Genomic DNA, 19,529 nt, shown 5'->3' with positions numbered 1-19,529 from the left:
TTAAAGAGCAAAAAATTGAATTGGTTTATGTGATATCTTTCACACTTGTATGATCTCAATGCTCTTCAAAGACCAGGAGTGAAAAGCTCCATATTCCACAACCAGTCCTTCGGGGTCCCTTACCTATAAAGGCCTATGCTGAGGGTTTCCATTGCAAGTGCTAAGGACACCACACGCATCTAAAAACAACAGGAAATGCTCTTTTTATTATATGTGATATTGTCAATAATTGCAGGGGAAATAAAGACCTCTGGACCTAGTTCCAGGCAAGGAAGAGTAGCAAAACTGATTTTCAGATGTATAGAGACCATGCGCCACTGGTGTTCATGAATGCAGCCTGTAAGTTGCTCTCACTTACATCAGGACTGGAGAGAGTGCAGATAAGCCAACAGAATGAGGGAGCTATAACCAGTGCTCTGATATCTCCCCCACTTTCTTTCACCAAGGGGAGCTTTGATATAGGAGAATCTGCTGTTTTAAGCAATAAATGTATCTGTCTGCACTATTTTAGATTGTTTTTTGTCCCTGTTTTAAAACATTTCATAAAGCTGTGTTGCTTAGTTTACACAGATAGATGATATGTAGTATTTATAGACAATGTGGGGCAAATTCTGTCCTCAGAGATGCACGACTCTCATTGAATTATCAAGTGATTCTGTAGTGCCAGCTGACTCGGTGAGGTTTGCAGTTGCGAGCATGTCCATACCCATGGGAATCAATGGGATTGCATATGCGTATCTGCCGGCAGAATTTGCTGTTTTCCTTACATAGACAATCATTTTAGTATGAAAATAGCTTGCCCAGTCATGTCATTCTGAGATCACTTCATTTTGCTGGCTCTGCCAGAGTCAGATCTTAATATGTTGTGGTAACATCCACCTCCCTGGGTTTATTGTAAGAGAATATAGAGTACCGAATGGCAAATGTAAGCGGGAATTAGAGACAAGAAGGGAATGGGACTTGAGAATATTATAATTCAAAGTAGCAAGTTCCTCTTATTAAGATAGTTTTGTATCTTTTATTGACTCCATTGTGTTTCCATGAACATGGGTTTTTCAATGTTTCCTTTGCGGCAGAGGCTCAGAAGTGTGAGCTGATTTGTCAGTCTGAGGAAACAGGAGATGTCGTGTTCATGAACCAGGTGGTTCATGATGGTACCAGATGCAGCTACAGAGACCAATACAGCGTCTGTGTCCGGGGGGACTGTGTGGTACGTACGTAACTGAACATTGGGTCTGGCTGGCCATGTTTGCCTGTCCTCTATGCACATGAGAGAGAGAGAGAGCAAGAAAGCAAGCATGCACATTTCTGGAGTCAGTGGAATCTTAAACGTTTTACGTTTTTCATAGACTTTTCCATAGGAGTCTAAAATTCCTTTCTAAACTGGAGCACTGTGTGAAGATTAAGTAAAGGAAAGGTTCAGGTGTGCTGTCACATACCTAGGCTTCCCTGGCACTCACAACGAGAGAGGCTCTGTGTGTGTAGGAGGTAATTCATGTGCATTCCACATGCAGTGTGGGGGAGCCCATTAAATACTTTCCTCCAGGTTGTGTTTTATTATGTCACGCTGTTTTCATGAACAGAGAACCAAGGGTGCCCATTGAGGAGTGGCTGCTTATACTGGTGGATAGGCTAAGACTTCAATCCAAAATTGGCCTTAAAATCTGCACAGTTCACCCCTGTGGACTCCTCCTGAGGGAAGTAGGGAAACTTAGAGCTACCAGGAGGTGGTCAAGTGGAGCAGAGACTTGAAACAGGACAACCCTGAAGACTTACATCAGCCTAAAAGCTCCTTGCCACTGTAAAAAAAGTAGGGCATATGATATCAGATCTATCTCCCCACTTGTCATGATGAGTGACTGCTAGTGACAATGATTCAGCAGCTGGCAGAGTTTTGTGAGGGCTTGTGCTGGAAAGTCACTACCATCCTCACCTGCCATACACATCTGCACTGAAGTTATACTGCTGCAAGTCTGGAGGGTGACTAAAGCCCAGGATTAGTGATGAAGTGTGATGCCTACCAAGCATTTTGAGGCTCTACATATGTGACTTTTTAAAACCTCTTTCTCTTCCTCTTTGGTGACAGCATGCTGGATGTGACAAGGAAATTGGCTCTTTGAAGCAGGATGACAAGTGCGGTGTTTGCGGAGGTGACAATTCCCACTGCCGGACAGTGAAAGGGACTTTCATCAAGTCCCCAAAGCAGCCAGGTGAGAGTATGGCCCTGGAGTAGGAGAAGAGTATTCCATATTTTGGAAGTGATTTCTTTAATACACCTTTGCACATAACCAATATAATTAATCTGTGGGCTAAAACTTACTCTTAATTCTGCCTGTGGAAACCTATTTTAGAGTATCTGTACTGAAGTCCATTGGAATTACTACAGATTTACACTAGTGTTGCTGAAATCAGAATTTGGCCCTACAGATATAAGTATAACTACATCTCATAGTTTATCATCAGTAGGAGGTAGTAGTATTTATCTGTATTACAATGATGTCTAGGAGGCCTAGTTATTGACGAGGACCTCATGGCGATAGGCACCGTACAAACACAGAACAGAAAGACAGAGTGATATTGCCGCTGAAATGAAGGCCATGTTTTACTAGCCAGAAGCGTACCCATAGGCTCAGAATGCGTGCTTATGTTGCTCCTGACCAATTGCCCGTTACTTACCAGGCTATTAATTATATATAGGTTTTGCATTTTGAAATAAAAAATAAATAAAAAGAAGAAAACTAGACCTTTGTCTTACTCTGCAGACCTTTGGCAAACAATATTAAAGCCCAGAAATTCAATGTCCAGGTGCTAGTTGTGTGCTCAGATGTGATGGTCATCAGGTAACATTTCTTTACTGACTTCATTGGCGCTATGCTGGTTGTGGCCCGCTGTCACTGCCAAAGTGATAGCTCCCAACTGTGCTTGGTCTTCTGTTGATTGAGCAAGATCCCAGTCATTTATTTGTTAATTTCAACAGCTTATTTATGGTATCTGTTACTTTGTGCCTATCTGTTATCTGGCTATTTATGATGCTTTAAGCTATTGCCATCACCAGACTAGAGCAATGAATTGCACTGTTGGAGAAGACTACCTAGAAGTTTCAGTTCTTACAGCACATGGTGGATTACCTGCCGAATCGGACAAACTGGCACAATCATATCAAACCTCTGCTTTTCCCTTTGCACCAGGGGCCTGATCCAAAGCCCATAGAAATCAGTGGAAGAAGTCCTATTGACTTCAGTGGGGCTTGGATCAGGCCCCGGTTGCCTGTCGAGTTCAAGGTTGTGGTCCTCATCTACAAAGCCAAGCTACTGTGTCCCTGTCTGTGCCCACATGTGGCCGCTTCATTTAGCTGATAGAGTCCAGGGCATACCTTGTGATGGGTATGGAGCTTGCTTGTGTTGTCGATCAGCCTGAACCCACAAGCTGACCAACCTCAGTGCATTTTGCAAGACATACGTCGTCATACAGGTGTTTTGCTAGCAGATGGGTGGGATCTCACTGATGCCACTTGGAATCCGACTCCTCAAGTAAGACACTGCAAAGGAAGTGAGAAAGGATAGAGAGCTTTGCTGGGGGCATCGCTTTGCATAAGAGTAGTCAAGATATGACAGTATCGTTAGCAATCTATATGAAAATAATGTCTATCTATTTGCCTAACCTCTCATAGGGGTTAGGAGTAGAACAAAGTGGTAGAAAGGCAAGAGCCTTTCTAGAGAGAGGTGGTGTTGCAAGCAGGGAGGGATGTGATTGGAGGAAGGAATAGTGAAGGGGTAGCCACAGAATGCTGGGAACCTGACCAGGAGATGAGAAGGATCGTGCAATGCTTTTGCAGGGGTTGGATCATCAGAAAGAAAATGATAGGAAGCTGGAAGACTCTGATTGAAGTAAGATGTAGGGAGAAGAAGGGGAGTCAGGAGACTGTTAGGCAAGTCTTGAGGAGGTTTCAGGAGAGGAAATGGAGGGGAAACAGAGGGGAAATGGAGGGGAAACAGCTCATGTTCATATACGTGCTAGATAAGAATCCATATTTTTGGATGATTATCTGAATTGAATCACTGGATTTTTTGAGTTTTACCCATTGTTAACAAAAACACAGATTTCCTGTTAACTCAGTAAACTGCCTCCTACTGCTTCACTATATTTATGATCTGTAGAATTGGATTGGGGCTGATCTTACAAGCAGAGTTATATAAACCAGTCTTTTATCAGCAGCAAAAGCACAAGGTAAAAGCACCCACCAAAAAGCTCTTCTCCATTTCCTTTCTCTCACAGAAGAATCCCGTGGCTTCAAAACCTAGTGGGAGTGTTCCACAGAATTCAAACAACTGTTTTGCTCTCAGTTTTGAGAATGCTTTACTTTTGTGTCATTTTCAGTCGGTGTTTTGAAAATGTTTGAGATTCCAGCTGGGGCCAGATACATTCAGATAGAAGAGATGGAGCCGGCCTCCCATAGCATTGGTGAGTACTGAACAGCCAGAGCACAGACAGGCTCAGGGACTGGGTGTTAGTCAGTTTTACCTATTGTTGTTTAATCAAAGAAACTTTAAGGCTCAGGTTATCTAAAATAGATGTGTTAGTCGCACTTTCAAAATGTGCATGGAAGTGCAAAGGGGCAGTTGCACATGCAAAATATTCAGGTGCAGGGACAAAATGGGAAACAAGTGCAAAAGGCTGATTTATCACCCAGATCGCAGTGAAATGAGTAACTCTCAGCCCACTTTATTGCACTGAAGTCAAGGAAGGACAGTTTTTTCTTATCATGAAACTACCAGACAATTAAGCCTAATTCTGTGTGTCTAGTAGTTGCTGGTTAGGAGGGGCCCAGGAACAGAATAGCAGAGGATGGAGAAGAATTGAACTGCATTGGCAGAACTGGGGTGGGTGGGGAGACAGGAGTGGAACAACAAGGTACGTTCCATGTCAGAACTGAGGTATGTTGGCAGAGCTGGGGGCAGGAGGCCAAAGAATCTGTACATTTGTACAACATTTGCCTTTCTTCATGGTTGGTGCTAGCCAATGGTCTAATTTCTTCACTTCCATGAGCACTAACATTTAGCTGAAAAAGAAGAAAATGTAGAGTCCTATGGCCAGATCCTTGGGACGGGGCCTTCTGAGCCTAGCACAGTTTCAGAAGGGAAGGATGTTAAGGGGCAAACTTAATACCCATCCCACCTCACCCAGTCCTGTGGTTGCTGGATGCCAAGCCTGTCCTGAGGTGCATCTAAGAACATCCTCCTGGCTGTTCTAAGCTGCGCTGTCTGGCAATGACTCCCAAGGGACCTTACAACCAGGGCTGTTTTAAGACCTTTGTAGGGCCTAGGCACACTTACCTTCGTAGGCCCCCCAACCGAAATAATTAATTTGATTTTAAGCTATTAATAAATAGTTTAAAAAAAAAAATTATATATACAATTTTTTTTTTGTAGGCCCTGAAAGTTTCGTAGGCCCTAGGCACTGTGCCTGTTGTGCCTAATGGATAATACGGCCCTGCTTACAACAGCTGTGGATTGGCTACACATAGCAACTCCCTGGCCATGCCTGCCTATACCAGCAGCATAGGAGATAGCATAGGAGCTGCTGTGCTGGTCATAGGCCATTTGAGGATTTCTCCATGCTACGGGAAGCCTGTGTATCTGGTTAAGCCAGATTTACAGCCCCTTTGCGCAGCTAGAGCATGGCCCGGGGAGGCACAGCGGGGCCAACATTCTGGCCCTTAAAATTTTCAGTAGAGTGATCCTTCTATTTCTCATATTCTGCTCTACTTAAAAACATGTTTGACTGACTCTCTCTCTCTCTCTCTCTCTCTCTCTGTGTGTGTGTGTGTGTGTGTGCGCGTCTGTGTGTGTGCGTGTGTGTGTGTGTGTGTGTGTGTGTGTGTGTGTGTGTGTGTGTGAGAGAGAGAGAGAGAGAGAGAGAGAGAGAGAGAGAGAAATCACTTGAGAATTACCAAGGAGTTAAGATGGGGGTAGCTGTTCCCCTACCTCTTCCATCTCAATTTGCAGCTCACCTTTTCCTGCTGTCTCCAAAATCCTTCTTAGACAACCTTGCAGTGAAGCTGGCAAGTAGAGCTATGCCTGTGTGATCCCGTGCTGAGAACTCACACAATGCTTCTCTGTGTGAGGTATATTCTCAGAGGGCTGGGTGTTGGAGCCAAATCTCTTTCAGACATAGGAACGGTGTGTATGTGTCTGTGTGTTTTCTTTCTGCTCAGAAGACGATTAATTCAAAGGATGAGCTGGAATGTCAGGGGGATTGGTACGTCAGCAACACAGTCAGACCAGACTGACTGTTTAGAGACATTAATGTTAGGAAAGCAGGGGGACCCTGAAACAATTGGGAGGCGGGATGGAAGGGGTTTGACTCTCTTACAGGGTGGGGAAATAAGAGATTCAGGCCGGAGGGGTGCAATGGAGAGCTTGGTCACCAGAGTTTACACATTTAAAAGGTTATTCCCTGCCAAGACCCCCTTTCTTCATCACCAATCCTACAGGCACATGCCTGTCCATTCAATGGGATGTATCCATGCTCTTCCATGAGCAGCTGCTCACTGCCCTGTTCTCTGCGCCACAGAGACAGAACCCCACAGGGATGTATTTTCTTAAGAAGGGATAAAAAGGGACACTTTCCTCTGCCTATGTGTCCCCTAATATTCTGGCCTGAGGCCTCTGCCAATGGGCCTCAGTTCCAACCAGCAGTACGCAGGCTATTCCAGTCCTGGGCCCTGCACAGCTCTGCCAATGTACCTCACTCTTGATGTACAACACATCTTCTGTATCTTTTTTGGGCCTCCCTGCATAGAGATTCCCAGGGGTGTTGTCTTAGGCTATGTCTACACTACCACTTTTGCTGGTATAACTTACGTTGCTCAGGGGTGTGAAAAAACACCCTGAGTGACATAAGTTACACCAACAGAAGCACTGGTGTGGACAGCGCTGTGTCAGAAGGACAGCATCTACACCAACAGAGTTACCACCGCTTGTCAGGGGTGCTTTAATTGTGTCCCTCCCGTTGGCATAGAGTGGCTACACAAGAGATCTTAAGAGTGGCGCAGCTGCATCGGTATAGCGGTGCCACTGTAAGCTCTCTAGTGTAGACATAGCCCTAAATGGTCAGTTTGTGAGATGGGTAAATCCATTTCACTTGCCATTTAAACTACTGTTTGAACCCAGATGTTTTTCGGTAAAAGATTTAGTGCATTAACACATGGCACAGTGCAGGCCTCCAGTCTCATCCTTGAATAAAGTTACTTTAGCCTTTCTGGCAGATGATTAGCCCACAATCAAAAGGCTAATAGGACTTGCTTTGCTTACAGTCAATAGTAATCAATTGTTAATATGTCGGGCCAGATTTTCAGGTGCTGAGCTCCTATTTTGGTACCTAAATAAGAACCAGATTTTCCAAATTGCTCAGCTCCCAGCAGCTCCTGCTGTGACACTTATGGCCAGACTTTCAGAAGACCAACCAGCTGAGTCTGAATTCTGAGATCTTTTTATGAATATCTGTTCTGTAATGGGGAATATTTTCACCGTGAAGATTTACCATACAATTCCCATCCTTAGGGATTTCTTTTGGTCAGTTAAATTCCTATGCATTATGCTCACAAGTCATTCTTCTGTCCCTAAAGAACATTGACAGGGGAAAATTACTTTGTGAACTTCTTTTTCCAGCTGTTAAGAATCAAGCTACTGGAAACTTCATCTTTAATGCCAAGGGCAAGGAAGCCAAAAGCAAAACCTTCATTGAGATGGGCTTGGAGTGGGAATACACAGTTGAGAATGGGAAGGAGAGCTTGAAAACCGATGGGCCCCTGCATGAAGGGATCAGTGTACTGGTGAGTCACACTGGCTTGTACTCTGGAGATGTGATGGTTTACGCATCATTCACTAAAGCAGAGCACAGTGCAATCACTGTTACATAAGGGCACTAGCTAGCAAGTGTGAAAAATTGGGACAGTGGTTGGTGATAATGGGTGCCTATATAAGAAAAAGCCACAAATATCCCTGTAAAATTGGGACATCTGGTCACCCTACTTATATAATGTAGAATGGAGTGGAGGAATTTCATAGTAGAAGGATATATGGCGTAAATCCCATAAAAATCTTAAAAGTTGTTAAAAAAGTGAAATTAACTAGTCCTAATCTAATAGCAATAAGATACCACAGGATGTGCAGGAATAGACTATGGATGCACTTCTCAGGTGCCTGAATGTTTTTGGCCTTGTATCTGACAATGTATCAAGGCATACAGCCATAGCCTACTAATACACACCCTGTTCTGGCTTATACCAGCATTAATGGGAGTTAAACATCTAGATTCCCCATGCCTCCATGGAAGAAAAGTTCATCCTCCATGCCCCCGCAATCTCTTGGAATACATGTTCACTTTTTGGTATAGAGTATCACAAAACCACCCTTCTATGCCTCCTTGTATGTCTATAGTTATAGTAAAGGTTCCCATTTATGCAGATAAGGGAGAAAGTTCTGGAGTATGAAGTCTAGAGTTTGAGCATAATATTTTGATGTGTCATGAGCATTTTCTGGATGTGTGGTCCAGTACAGCACATATTCTGTGAGTATTCTAGAGTCCTTCCCGCATTTTAGATTAATTGAAATCTTTTGAATGGATCAAGAGTTCTTCATATTAACTAAAAGTTTTTTCTACCTATGGTAATTGTTTAATTTCTTTCTTGTTACTTTCTTCTTCTTTCTTTTTATGTGATGTATCTACATGCTCATTGTTTGCTTCCTCTTTTTTAATTCCTCTCCTCCTTCCCCCCTCACCCTTTTCACAATCACATTCTCTTTCTCTCTTCCTTGCTCCCTCTGTACTGTCTTTGTTCTTTCTCTGATCCCAGGTTATCCCACAGGAAGATGAGTCCAAAAGCAGCCTGATGTATAAGTACATTATCCATGAAGACCTACTGCCAGTGATTGGAAACAACAATGTCCTTCTTGAAGAGACGGATTCCTATGAGTGGGCCCTCAAGAGCTGGTCTCAGTGCTCAAAGGCTTGCGGAGGAGGTCTTTTTCTCTTTTATATGTCTGTTAAGCTGTAATATAGTCACATGTATGTCACTGTCAGATTTTTTGGACCTGTAGGACAGTATGAATCCTTTTTGGACTCTGGGATTTTGGACTCTTGTAGACCTCTGGGTTCTAGATATCCATATACCTCTAATTATCTAATTCTCTATTCTTTAGCAATTCCAAGCTTTACATTCCAGCACGCTTGGGGAGAGAATCTAACTTCCTTTGGCATTACTCTCAGATATGGCTTTATTTCTGAGTGTGGTTTGATGTATCCTCTGATGCTCCCATTTGCTTAAGATTTCTGTGGCTTCTTAGAACCTGGGATTTACCAGATGGTAATTTGAGTGTTACAGGGAAATTGTCCCCTTTAGGAGGTTTTTTTGAATGGGGGCAGGGGAGAGTCCAATTCACTTGTGACCTGTCAGCTGCTTCCTAATTGGATTTTAAGAGATGGGACCTGGGCCATATAAGCGGGAGAGCCTGAAAACAGACTGGGTCAGTCAGGGGATCAGGAAGTGAAAGCTGTCCGAGATCAGGAGACTGGAGAAGGTCTCCAGGGAAAGCTGCAGAATGGAAAGATGTACAGGCCCTGCCTGGAAAGACGGAGGAATTGTCAGGGAGTCAGGGAAAGGAATAGTTTGCTGAACTTCCTGAGTCAGAGAGCCAGTGCTGGGAGGCTGAAAATGGCTGAGGGCTAGGAAGCCAATGGAGGGGGTAGCCTTCTGACCTTCCTCAGCTAGAGAGTTTCCATCTTTGCCAGAGAAGGCTGGAAACGGCTGCGGGCAGCAGAGAGAGATGGCTGCTAGCTCTCTGAGCCAGAGCACTGATGCTGGAGAGCAGAAGAGCGCTAAGGGCTGGGGGGTGGGGACGTGGGCGTGGGTGTGGTGAGACACACCGGAGCCATAGAGCATGGTGAGCTGTACCAGAGAGCCTGAGCATGGTGAGAGATGATGGGCCGTACTAGACTACTGGGGCTTGGAGACTGAATGTACTGTTTGGACTGTGCTGGGGAATTCTGGATTACGGTGGTGGGACTGTTGTTATGGTTTATGTGCACAGGGCTTTATTTGGTAATAAACTAACCCCGTAAAGTCTAAGTATACTTGGAAAGTCTCTGTGGACTATTTCTGAGATCTACTGTAAGGGAAAATGCATGTGCACGTGATATGCTGTGGCACGATGCTGGAGGCACCCTAGGGGCACCCCATGACAATTACAAAGACCCTTGTAATTATTGCAGCTCATTCTCTGGCACAGCTCCACTCCAAATGTGCAATATCATATTTTTCAACATTCTTTTCTAATTAGACCTGCAGAAGTTTGAGTGGGTATCTTTTGTGCACACAGAATAGGTAATTGTGCGCACAGGTGCCATTTTCTATGTGCAGATATGGGTTTTGCACAATCACATGGCGCACTAGCAATTTTTGTGAGCTCAGTTAAAGAGGCTCTCTGGAAATGTGATCATGAATCTTTAAGTCAGGTTTCTGTAGCTTTCGCTTAAATGTACAGACCCAGGCACTACATAAATGAGAATCATCTCGCTATTATTCTCACAGATTTGGGGAAGGGCCTAAACATAGCAACATATAGAAATTAGAGATGGAAAGACCTGTAAGACCCAGTAACACTTCCATCTGTCATTGCTGGTTTGTTCTCTCCAGTACCTGGGTCATTCCCTACACTGAGAGACAGGAAGTGTGTGTGTCTGAGTGCAGGTTCCGGGGTGCTTGTTATGAAAATGAATGGATAAGACTCCATCCACACTTGTACGAGTTACTAAATCTTCACAGCTCCCATTTCAAGGCAGTGAAATCATAATAAATATTGAGCAAATAAATTTAAACTCTATCCAGACCATTTAAATAAACAAATCAGTTTTAAAAAGTCAGTGCAGATCTGATGGCTCCAGCTTGTTCTCATTTCCCTGTAACTGTGATTTTTTTTTTTTTTTGGAGTGGGGGGGAATAAATATTGGCACTTGGGAAGGTTTAGGGACTGAAATCCTTGTTTTAGATATAAGCTGCTGCAATATGATCTTCTCTTATACTTACTCCACCAATGAACACAATCCTGACATGGAGTGATCACCCTCTAGAGAGATGGGCAGCTCATGCTTCATGCTAGCTTAGCCCAGACCTGCTCTTTTTCCAAGCATGTGTGACCAGTTTGCCAAATTCTAACGACATTTTGGGGCTCTCTTGTGATGTAGATTCTTTTCTTTTCCATCAGGGGCAGTAAGCTCAAAACTGAGGCCCAGCAAACTCTTTTCACTTACAGCGACAAAATGCACTAGAGCTTAGGGGCTGGCCCACTAAATCCACTTCGTGATCCCTGAGGGACCTTATGGCAGTGGTCTGAATTAGAGCTATTCCCTTGCACAGTCACACTGTGTCTGAGCAGAACTTTGATGCAGTCAGGGATCTGGTCCTAGTTTTCCAGAGGTGATGTGACATTACCCATTGGCTGCATAGCAGCCAGCAACCCCCAGGGTCAGGCAGGAATATGGGAATGAGGGGGGTGTTCCAGACTGAGACTCCCCATCACCTCTCTGCTGACTGCAAATATATTTGATGTCTTTGTGTGTGTACAGCCAAGACTAGAGGAATTATTGTCTGGCTGCATTATAGATCCTTGTGGGAATTCTGAACTCCATGGTTTGAGTGCAAATGTCATAGCAGAAAAGCAAGAGGAGCTAGTTAGGAGGATCCAACTGATGGTCATGAAGTGGAGTTCTAAACCAAGTCGTGTGTACCCTGGTGATTTCCTTACTCTCTGTGTATTTTTCTTTCTGTGTTTCCTTCAGGCATCCAGTACACCAAGTATGGCTGTCGGAGGAAAAGCGATAACCGGATGGTGCATCGGAACTTCTGTGATAATGGCAAGAAACCCAAGCCGATCCGGAGGCGATGTAACCTGCAGGAGTGCTCCCAGCCAATGTGAGTTCTCCCCCCTACGATCCTGACACCCTCTTGCTCTGTCTGCTGTGCCTGCATGAAGGTGCTCAGGGTTAAGGCAGGAGGCTCTGGTCATTTTCTGTTATTGCTGTTGGTGCCATAGCTCGCATGAGGAAGCCTTTCTCCCTCTTCCCTCCCAAGTCAAAGAGGTGGAGGGAAGTGCAAGTTCTTTTCTTTTACGTCACCCCCCCCCCCCCCCGATGCCACCCCCATCCTGGAAAAATACAAAAGGATAAAATCTTGATGATTCAGTACTGTCCAAATAAGGGAGGGACACATCTGAGAACTGACCATGACTTAAATCATATAAAGCATAACCATTCCTGATGGGTTATGCAGGCTGTCATAGAGGGACCAAGACAAACTTTCCATTGTTTGGCCTACTGGAGTCCAACGCATTAGATCAGCACAAAACCCAACTGTAAGGCTCTTTTAGAGACAGAGTCTCAGCTTCTGTAGACCAAATAGCTCCACTGAATTCAGTGGAGTTATCTTGAGTTACACTTGCTGAGGACCTGCTCCTTAATCTGGAGAATATGCTACAGCTGAGAATATGAGCTGCCAAGTCTCTTCCAAGGACTGTACATCTTTGATCTCAGAGCTGCAGAAAGATAAGCCAATCGGAATCTGAAAAAGTCCAAATGTTCTCCCCCTTAACATGTTGATTTTATTGATTGATCATATTTTAATGATTCAGCTGGATGGCAGAGGAGTGGGGAGCCTGCAGCAAGTCCTGTGGCAAGCTAGGAGTTCAGATAAGGGTGGTGGAGTGTGTCCAGCACCTCCTGAATGGCACGAACCAGACGGTGCACACCAAATACTGCACAGGAGAGCGACCTGACACACGCAGGCCCTGCAGCCGCTTACCTTGTCCAGCCCAATGGAGGACAGGAGCCTGGTCCCAGGTGAGTTAGCCCAGGTTCTGCAATGCATACGATGTTGGGACATAGTAAAGCTTTTATTGCAAAGATCTGTAATTGGGTTGCTACCTGATTCAAAAACTCCAGAAAGCATGATTATCATACATCTCGGCACTCTGCTGGCTTGCAAAAGGATCTGCTTCACTGCCAAAGAAAAGCCACCAATCTTTGGTGATTGCTCGTCACGTGGCCATGCTGAGTAGCTGGGGGTTTAGCACTGAAACCTCCCTTAGTCTGATGGACCTGAGTAGGTTTTCACAGTCAGGAGGATGTTTTTACACAGCACACCCACTGTAATGTTCTAGGGAGATACATTTTATTCTAAGGGCCTGATCCAAAGCCCAGTGAAGTCAATAGAAAGATGTTCATTGAATTCCTTGTGCTTTGGATCAGGCCCTGGAGAACGAGACCTGTGGGAGTAACAGATTTGCTGTGTGTTAATGCAAGTCACCTAGATAGCAAATGAATTCTACAGTGAACTAGATAATGGCATAGACAGCAGGTGACATTATTGTTTGGGTTTGTAGGAAGACAAGAGAAAAGTAGCTTTCCATGCAGTCCCTTTAGAGGGAGACGGGTATGTATGAGGCCAAGGTAATGCCCCTGTCCATCCCAGAAGAAAGCTAAGTCAATAGTGGCAGAGTAGGGATGGGGGAATAGGGAGGCAATTATAATGGGTGGCCAGTGGTATCAATGCTAGGGGAAAATACTTGGTATTTAATTCACTTCGGTGCACTTGAGAAGCCAAACATTTCATCTCCAGAAGTACCTTTATGATATAGGGATGAAAGTCATCCTGACTTAGAAGGTTTAGCAGTATCTAGCCAAGGGGACAAGGTTCACCAGAGCCGGGGAGATCTCTATGCATTGGTTTGAATACTAATTTGTGTGTATTTATATACATAGTCTTACACACACCACACACACACACACACACCGTTCTTTTTGAAGCCCTTTATAGCATGAGGTGCATTACCGTGTCTCCATCCCTGCTTTTCCCCGTCACTGACAGGTGTATTTTTTTCCCTCCTTGGTGGTTTGACACAGTGCTCAGTCAGCTGTGGAGAAGGCATCCAGCAGCGTCAGGTGGTGTGCAGGGCCAATGACAATAGCATTGGGCAATGTGAGGGTGAGAAACCAGAGACTGTCCAAGTCTGCAAAATGGCAGCGTGCCCAGGTGAGAGGAGCTGAAATGTCACTGGAGCAGACTCTTCTAGAGTCAGTCATGGAGTCAAATTGAGACATGGTCAGTGATGTGGGACAAGTGGGACCCCTTTGCACTTAGATCTATTCTACTGATGTGTAAGGCTATGGAAATGGGCGTAGTTTACATGCTGAGGAGCAGAAGAAGGTGTTACAAGCTATAAGTTAAGGATTCAGGTTGTTCCTGAAAATCCACTTCCTTAGAAGTATTCAGGTATTCACATATTCCGGTTCGCTTCAATTTAGAACAGCTGCTGTTACTGTCTTGGTAGAGGACCTGTGCTGTGCTGCTAACTACTAGTCAATAAGCCCTGTTCTACCATCTACTTCAGGGGAATGTTAAATGTAATGATGGCAACATAGCGAAAAGTGAACTAGAGGATCAGCAGGGAAAAATATTAACAGACAGAATATCATTGCCGAAATGTACAGCACTCCTTGCCTTTCCAGTCTTCGTCCTTTCTTTAGGATCAGGGATTGTGTAAAAATTTCTGATGTTTTCATGACATGAATAATAGATGATTTAAGGAGAGACCATCAAATTGATTTTAATCCTTGGCCAAGATTTTTAACAGTGTTTTTGGATGCCTCAGTTTTTGGATGCCCAAGCTAAGATTCCTTACAGGGACCTAATTTTCAGAAAGCACCTGCTCTCAGAAAATCAGGTTCCTTTTTAAAGTGGCTCATTCAAAAATTTGAGGCACCCAAAAACCCTTATTACTTTGAAAAATCATGTCTTGTGTCTCTAGAAGACAAAGGCTACTGCAGGGAACCCTCCATGCCACATCTAGTTTGCGGACGACACTAAGCTGGGGGGAGTGGTAGATACCCTGCAAGGTAGGGATAGGATACAGAATGACCTAAACAAACTGGAGGATTGGGCCAAAAGAAATCTAATGAGGTTCAGCAAGGACAAGTGCAGAGTCCTCCACTTAGGAAGGAAGAATCCCATGCACAGCTATAGACTGGGGACCAACGAGCTGGGCAGCAGCTCTGCAGAAAAGGACCTGGGGGTAACAGTGGATAAAAAGCTGGATATGAGTCAGCAGTGTGCCCTGGTTGTCAAGAAGGCTAATGGCATATTGGGCTGCATTAGGAGGGGCATTGCCAGCAGGTCACGGGAAGTGATTATTCCCCTCTATTCGGCATTGGTGAGGCCGCATTTAGAATATTGTGTCCAGTTTTGGGCCCCCCACTACAAAAAGGATGTGGACAAGTTGGAGAGAGTGCAGCGGAGGGCAACCAAAATGATTAGGGGGCTGGAGCACAGGACTTATGAGGAGAGGCTGAGGGAACTGGGCTTGTTTAGTCTGCAAAAGAGAAGAGTGAGGGGGGATTTGATAGCGGCCTTTAACTACCTGAAAGGGGGTTCCAGGGAGGATGGGGCTAGGCTGTTCTCGGTGGTGGCAGATGACAGAACAAGGAGCAACGGTCTCAAGTTGCAGGGCGGGAGGTCTAGGTTGGACATTAGGAAAAAGTTTTTTACTAGGAGGGTGGTGAAGCACTGGAATGGGTTACCTAGGGAGGTGGTGGAATCTCCATCCTTAGAGGTTTTTAAGCTGAGGCTTGACAAAGCCCTGGCTGGGATGATATAGCTGAGGTTAGTCCTGCTTTGAGCAGGGGGTTGGACTAGATGACCTCCTGAGGTCCCTTCCAACCCTAATATTCTATGATTCTATGATCTAGTCTCAAATTCTTTAAGAAATGCCTCTCTGGCTGATCTTTATGACTAAACTTTTTTACCTTGATCTACATACAGGAAAGCTACCAAGTATTGCAGCAAACGCAGACACCAGTGATCATGTGACTCCAAAAGTACAGTGGGTGCCCCAGGATGGGCCCAAAAATCCTGTTAACAAGCTATCTTCAAGTAAGTTTCTCCTCCCCTTAAGTTTGTCTCTTGGAGCAGAAGTCTCTTTGGGATTCTGCTATTAAACGTTTACAAGCTGATCTCTTCCTCTTCTGTGACTGAAGTGGAAATAACTTAATGGAGGACACCATTTTTTGAAGGCTCGTGGAGACTTTTTCAAAGGGGAATCAAAAGGTTAATGCCCCATAATGGACACCAGAAGCTTAGCTTATCTTGGTTGCAATCTGAAGGTGTCAAGTGCTACTGTACTAAGATGGGTGCTCTGGGAATTGCTCCACCATCTCCTTATTTCATGCTTAGTGAGATCAAGGTTAGACTGCTACCACTTATTCTGTTCAAGTGTTTTAGTTTCCCTGCCCCATTTCTTTCCCTGCCACTCTCCCTCTTCTGAGTTTTTCCCTTGACAGTTAAACAAGTACAGTTTCACTTTTGTATTTAACCCTGAAATTAGGGTGCCATCTAGTGACCTTTGATATTCAGTTGCCAGGATTTTCCTATTACATAGGAAGGTGCGGACATGTAGTTCAGTTCCTCTGTCATTATGGCCACGGTGTCTTTGTTTATAAAGAAGTTGGGCACTACTTACTTTTTTTCTGTAATTTCTTCCCTTTCATGTTCATCTCAGTGTTCTTTTAGGCTCCTAGACTGACACTGTCCAGTGGCTGGCACATCCATATGGCAAACACCAATTTGGTTTCTGTCTCTTGCCTCACAGACACTGCAAGGGAAAGCAGAGTCATTGCTTCTGGACCTTTCCCATTATGGATAGGAAGTGTCATTTGCTCACTTTTGGAATGTGCATTTAAAAGGATCCCTTGTAATACATTTCTCTGTCTCACACAGATGCACAAACCCCAGTATTTTTTGACCAATGCTTTTTTTCCCCTTCATTATTTTCTTCTGTCCTTTGTGAATATTGTCATTATTTTTGATGTCCTTGGGGTGGTACAAAGAGCAGTAACAAGCTGGGTCAGAGTGCCTTTTCCTAATCTTAGAGTTTGTGTGTTGTTAGGAAACAGGATAGCTTCATGGACAGGGAATTTTTAACTTTTTAAGTTAGTTCAAATCTGACATAGGTAGGTAGTGGCAGAAAGTTGTTATATGATGGCCTCTCTGGATTAAACTGATATTATCATTCTGTTAGTGGGCAAATGTCGACATCACTATATAATTCTAAGAAATGACTTTCTTGTCATTTTTATCTCTTACTGACAAAAGTAAGCTAGATTCTTGTGTAGATGTGAAGAAGACAAAGTCCCTGTCCCAGGCCCCAGTTTGGCAAGGCATTTAACACATGCATACCGAGTAATTCCATTCAAGTCAATGGGACTTACAACATGCTAAAAATTATGCATGTTCTGAAGTACCTTGCCATATCAGGGTGCCAAAGAAGTAGACATGAGAAGGATTAAGGGCCTGATCCAAAGCTCTTAGAATGACTTCCATTGATTTCACTGGGCTTTGCATTGAGCCTGGACTCGTTAATTAGTGTCTCATTCCTAAAGATGATTCTTCCCTAGCAGTGTCAAGGCCTATTAGCATGGGAGAGCTTCCACTGCTGTTGATTGTACTTCTTCCGTCCTGTGCGTGGATGGATTTCTCCAGCGATGTGAATCCAGCTCCTACCACTCAGTGCTAACTTCATCTAATACAATTAAAACCATGGAGTCATCCAGTTATGTTAGTTTGTAGTGACAATTGTAGCAGTGTTTATGTGGCTGCATCTGTAGTCTATAAACTTCCTCTGAAATGCCTTCTTTTTTTTGAACTGGTGTCCTCAAGGTAAAAGGTCCTACCTACATCCTATTGCTAATCCCCTGGGCCTAACATTTCACCATTTTGGTTCATTTAAGAAAACACGCGTGCAGCTCTGCACATCTTGATTTTGTTAGGAAGGGAGAGTACCAAAATACTGCAGAGAAGCAAGCTGTACCTTTGGTATGGCACACTTTTTCTAATAATAATAATAATAATAAATAATATTTTGGTACTTCTATTAAACACCTTCCTCTGGGGAGCTGAGTGCTTCAGATGTGCCTGAAAGTAGAAAGTCTATTCTCACAGGATCGACAGATCAGAGACGATCAGAGGAGTGTTCGCAGTTTTGGATGCTTAAACCAAACCTTGAATTTGAAATTTGGCCAATGCGAGACATGATGTCACACTATTTTACTCTGACAGCGGCTTGATGGGATCATTTGAAATCCATGTATGCAGTGATTTTGGATTGTATGTTATGCACATTAATATAGTATGTCCAGGTTACACTCACTATCTTCTTTATGAATGTCCTTGTCACAGAAGAGCCATGCCTTGGGGACAAGTCCATATTCTGCCAGATGGAAGTTCTTGCGCGCTACTGCTCCATCCCTGGCTACAACAAACTCTGCTGTGAGTCCTGTGGCAAAAAGGTCTCTGCCACCAGCGTGCCACCCAGCGTAGACCAAGGTGCTTCAGAGACTGGAACTCAGGAGGGGATTCTCTTTCCCAGCCCAATCACACCACTGCCCTTTCATCCTACAGCCCGGCACCGCCCACATAGGATACAAAGCACAGCTGACAAAGAGACAGATGCATCCCAGGCTGCACATGCCCCGCTGTCCAGCACAGAGGGTTCAGCTGCCCATGGAACCTCTTGGGCTATTGCTGACAGCCAGTCTCGGAGCACTCCAACTTCACAAGTTGACACATCAAGACTACTACCTCCTAGCCAGCAGGCTGCAGCAGGGCAGAGTTCTGGGGAATTCTGGGGCAGCATGGCCTTTCAGTGGTTCTCTCCCGCCACGAACAAGCCTTCTGCTGGTGCACACAGTGAAAGCGATTCCTCTGTTCCCTTCCAGGGTGTAACCCGATGGAGAAGGCACAGTACGGGATCCAAGCAGCTGGGGAACAGTCTCAGGACCTCCTCCCCTGTTGTGACATGAAACATTTTCCCAAGGTGTCTCTTGTCGACGGTTTACATGGGCAGAGCAGCCAAGTTCCCGAGCCACTTTTGGAAACTGATGAGACACAGATTTAAAAACCAAACAGAAGGCTACCGAAAAAAAAAAAAAGGCTTCATTTTTTATGACTTTTCAGCAGTGGCACTTTTAAAAAATTCTTTACTGAAATAACAAAAAAAAAAAAAAAAAAAAAGGATCAAATCAAAGGAACAAACAAAAGGAAGAAACAGCAATGGCCACTTTGTTGCAAAGAAACCACAAACAGTGGCTGAGTGTACACAGCTTGTGTAGCCCACACCTGGTTACCTCAGAGTGTGGCTTCAATCAATCGGGCATTTCCTTCCAAGGTGCTACAAAGAGATTTTTCAAGCAATAAAACAAAAAGCAACAGACAGGACCTTTGCTCCTCAGCTCAGTCCTCACTTACCTGTTACCCACGTGGCAAGGACCGCGTGGACTCCAAAATCCTGTTGGAAATGGTGCTGAAAACAGATTTTCTACTCTTAACCTCAGTGAAGTGCAGTGCAGGGGGCAGGGGAACAGCAAGCCAGATTGACTTGTACTCCCTACGTGTGGGATGGGGAGACCCAGTTTTGGAAGCAGGG

At 44.5% G+C, this 19,529-nt stretch overlaps 1 protein-coding gene across 1 annotated transcript in view; it reads left to right on the top strand.

The window, feature by feature from the left end:
- ADAMTS14 (ADAM metallopeptidase with thrombospondin type 1 motif 14) overlaps positions 1–19,529 on the top strand; it is a 102,931-nt gene extending 83,402 nt beyond the window's left edge. Inside the window, exons 13-22 of the mRNA XM_067552955.1 lie at positions 1,077–1,210; positions 2,087–2,210; positions 4,378–4,461; positions 7,671–7,834; positions 8,858–9,023; positions 11,839–11,971; positions 12,687–12,894; positions 13,957–14,086; positions 15,872–15,982; positions 18,284–19,529. Coding sequence (XP_067409056.1) covers positions 1,077–1,210; positions 2,087–2,210; positions 4,378–4,461; positions 7,671–7,834; positions 8,858–9,023; positions 11,839–11,971; positions 12,687–12,894; positions 13,957–14,086; positions 15,872–15,982; positions 18,284–18,906 — 1,877 coding nt within the window. The 3' untranslated portion in view covers positions 18,907–19,529. The remainder of the gene's footprint in view (positions 1–1,076; positions 1,211–2,086; positions 2,211–4,377; positions 4,462–7,670; positions 7,835–8,857; positions 9,024–11,838; positions 11,972–12,686; positions 12,895–13,956; positions 14,087–15,871; positions 15,983–18,283) is intronic.

This window comes from Emydura macquarii, unplaced genomic scaffold (genome assembly GCF_026122565.2).
Source record: "Emydura macquarii macquarii isolate MOO-44397 ecotype Brisbane River unplaced genomic scaffold, CSIRO-AGI_Emac_v2 contig_1390, whole genome shotgun sequence".
NCBI classification, from domain to species: Eukaryota; Metazoa; Chordata; order Testudines; family Chelidae; genus Emydura; species Emydura macquarii.
The sequence above is the reverse complement of the archived record's forward strand: the minus strand, read 5'-3'. Positions and strand labels throughout refer to the sequence as shown.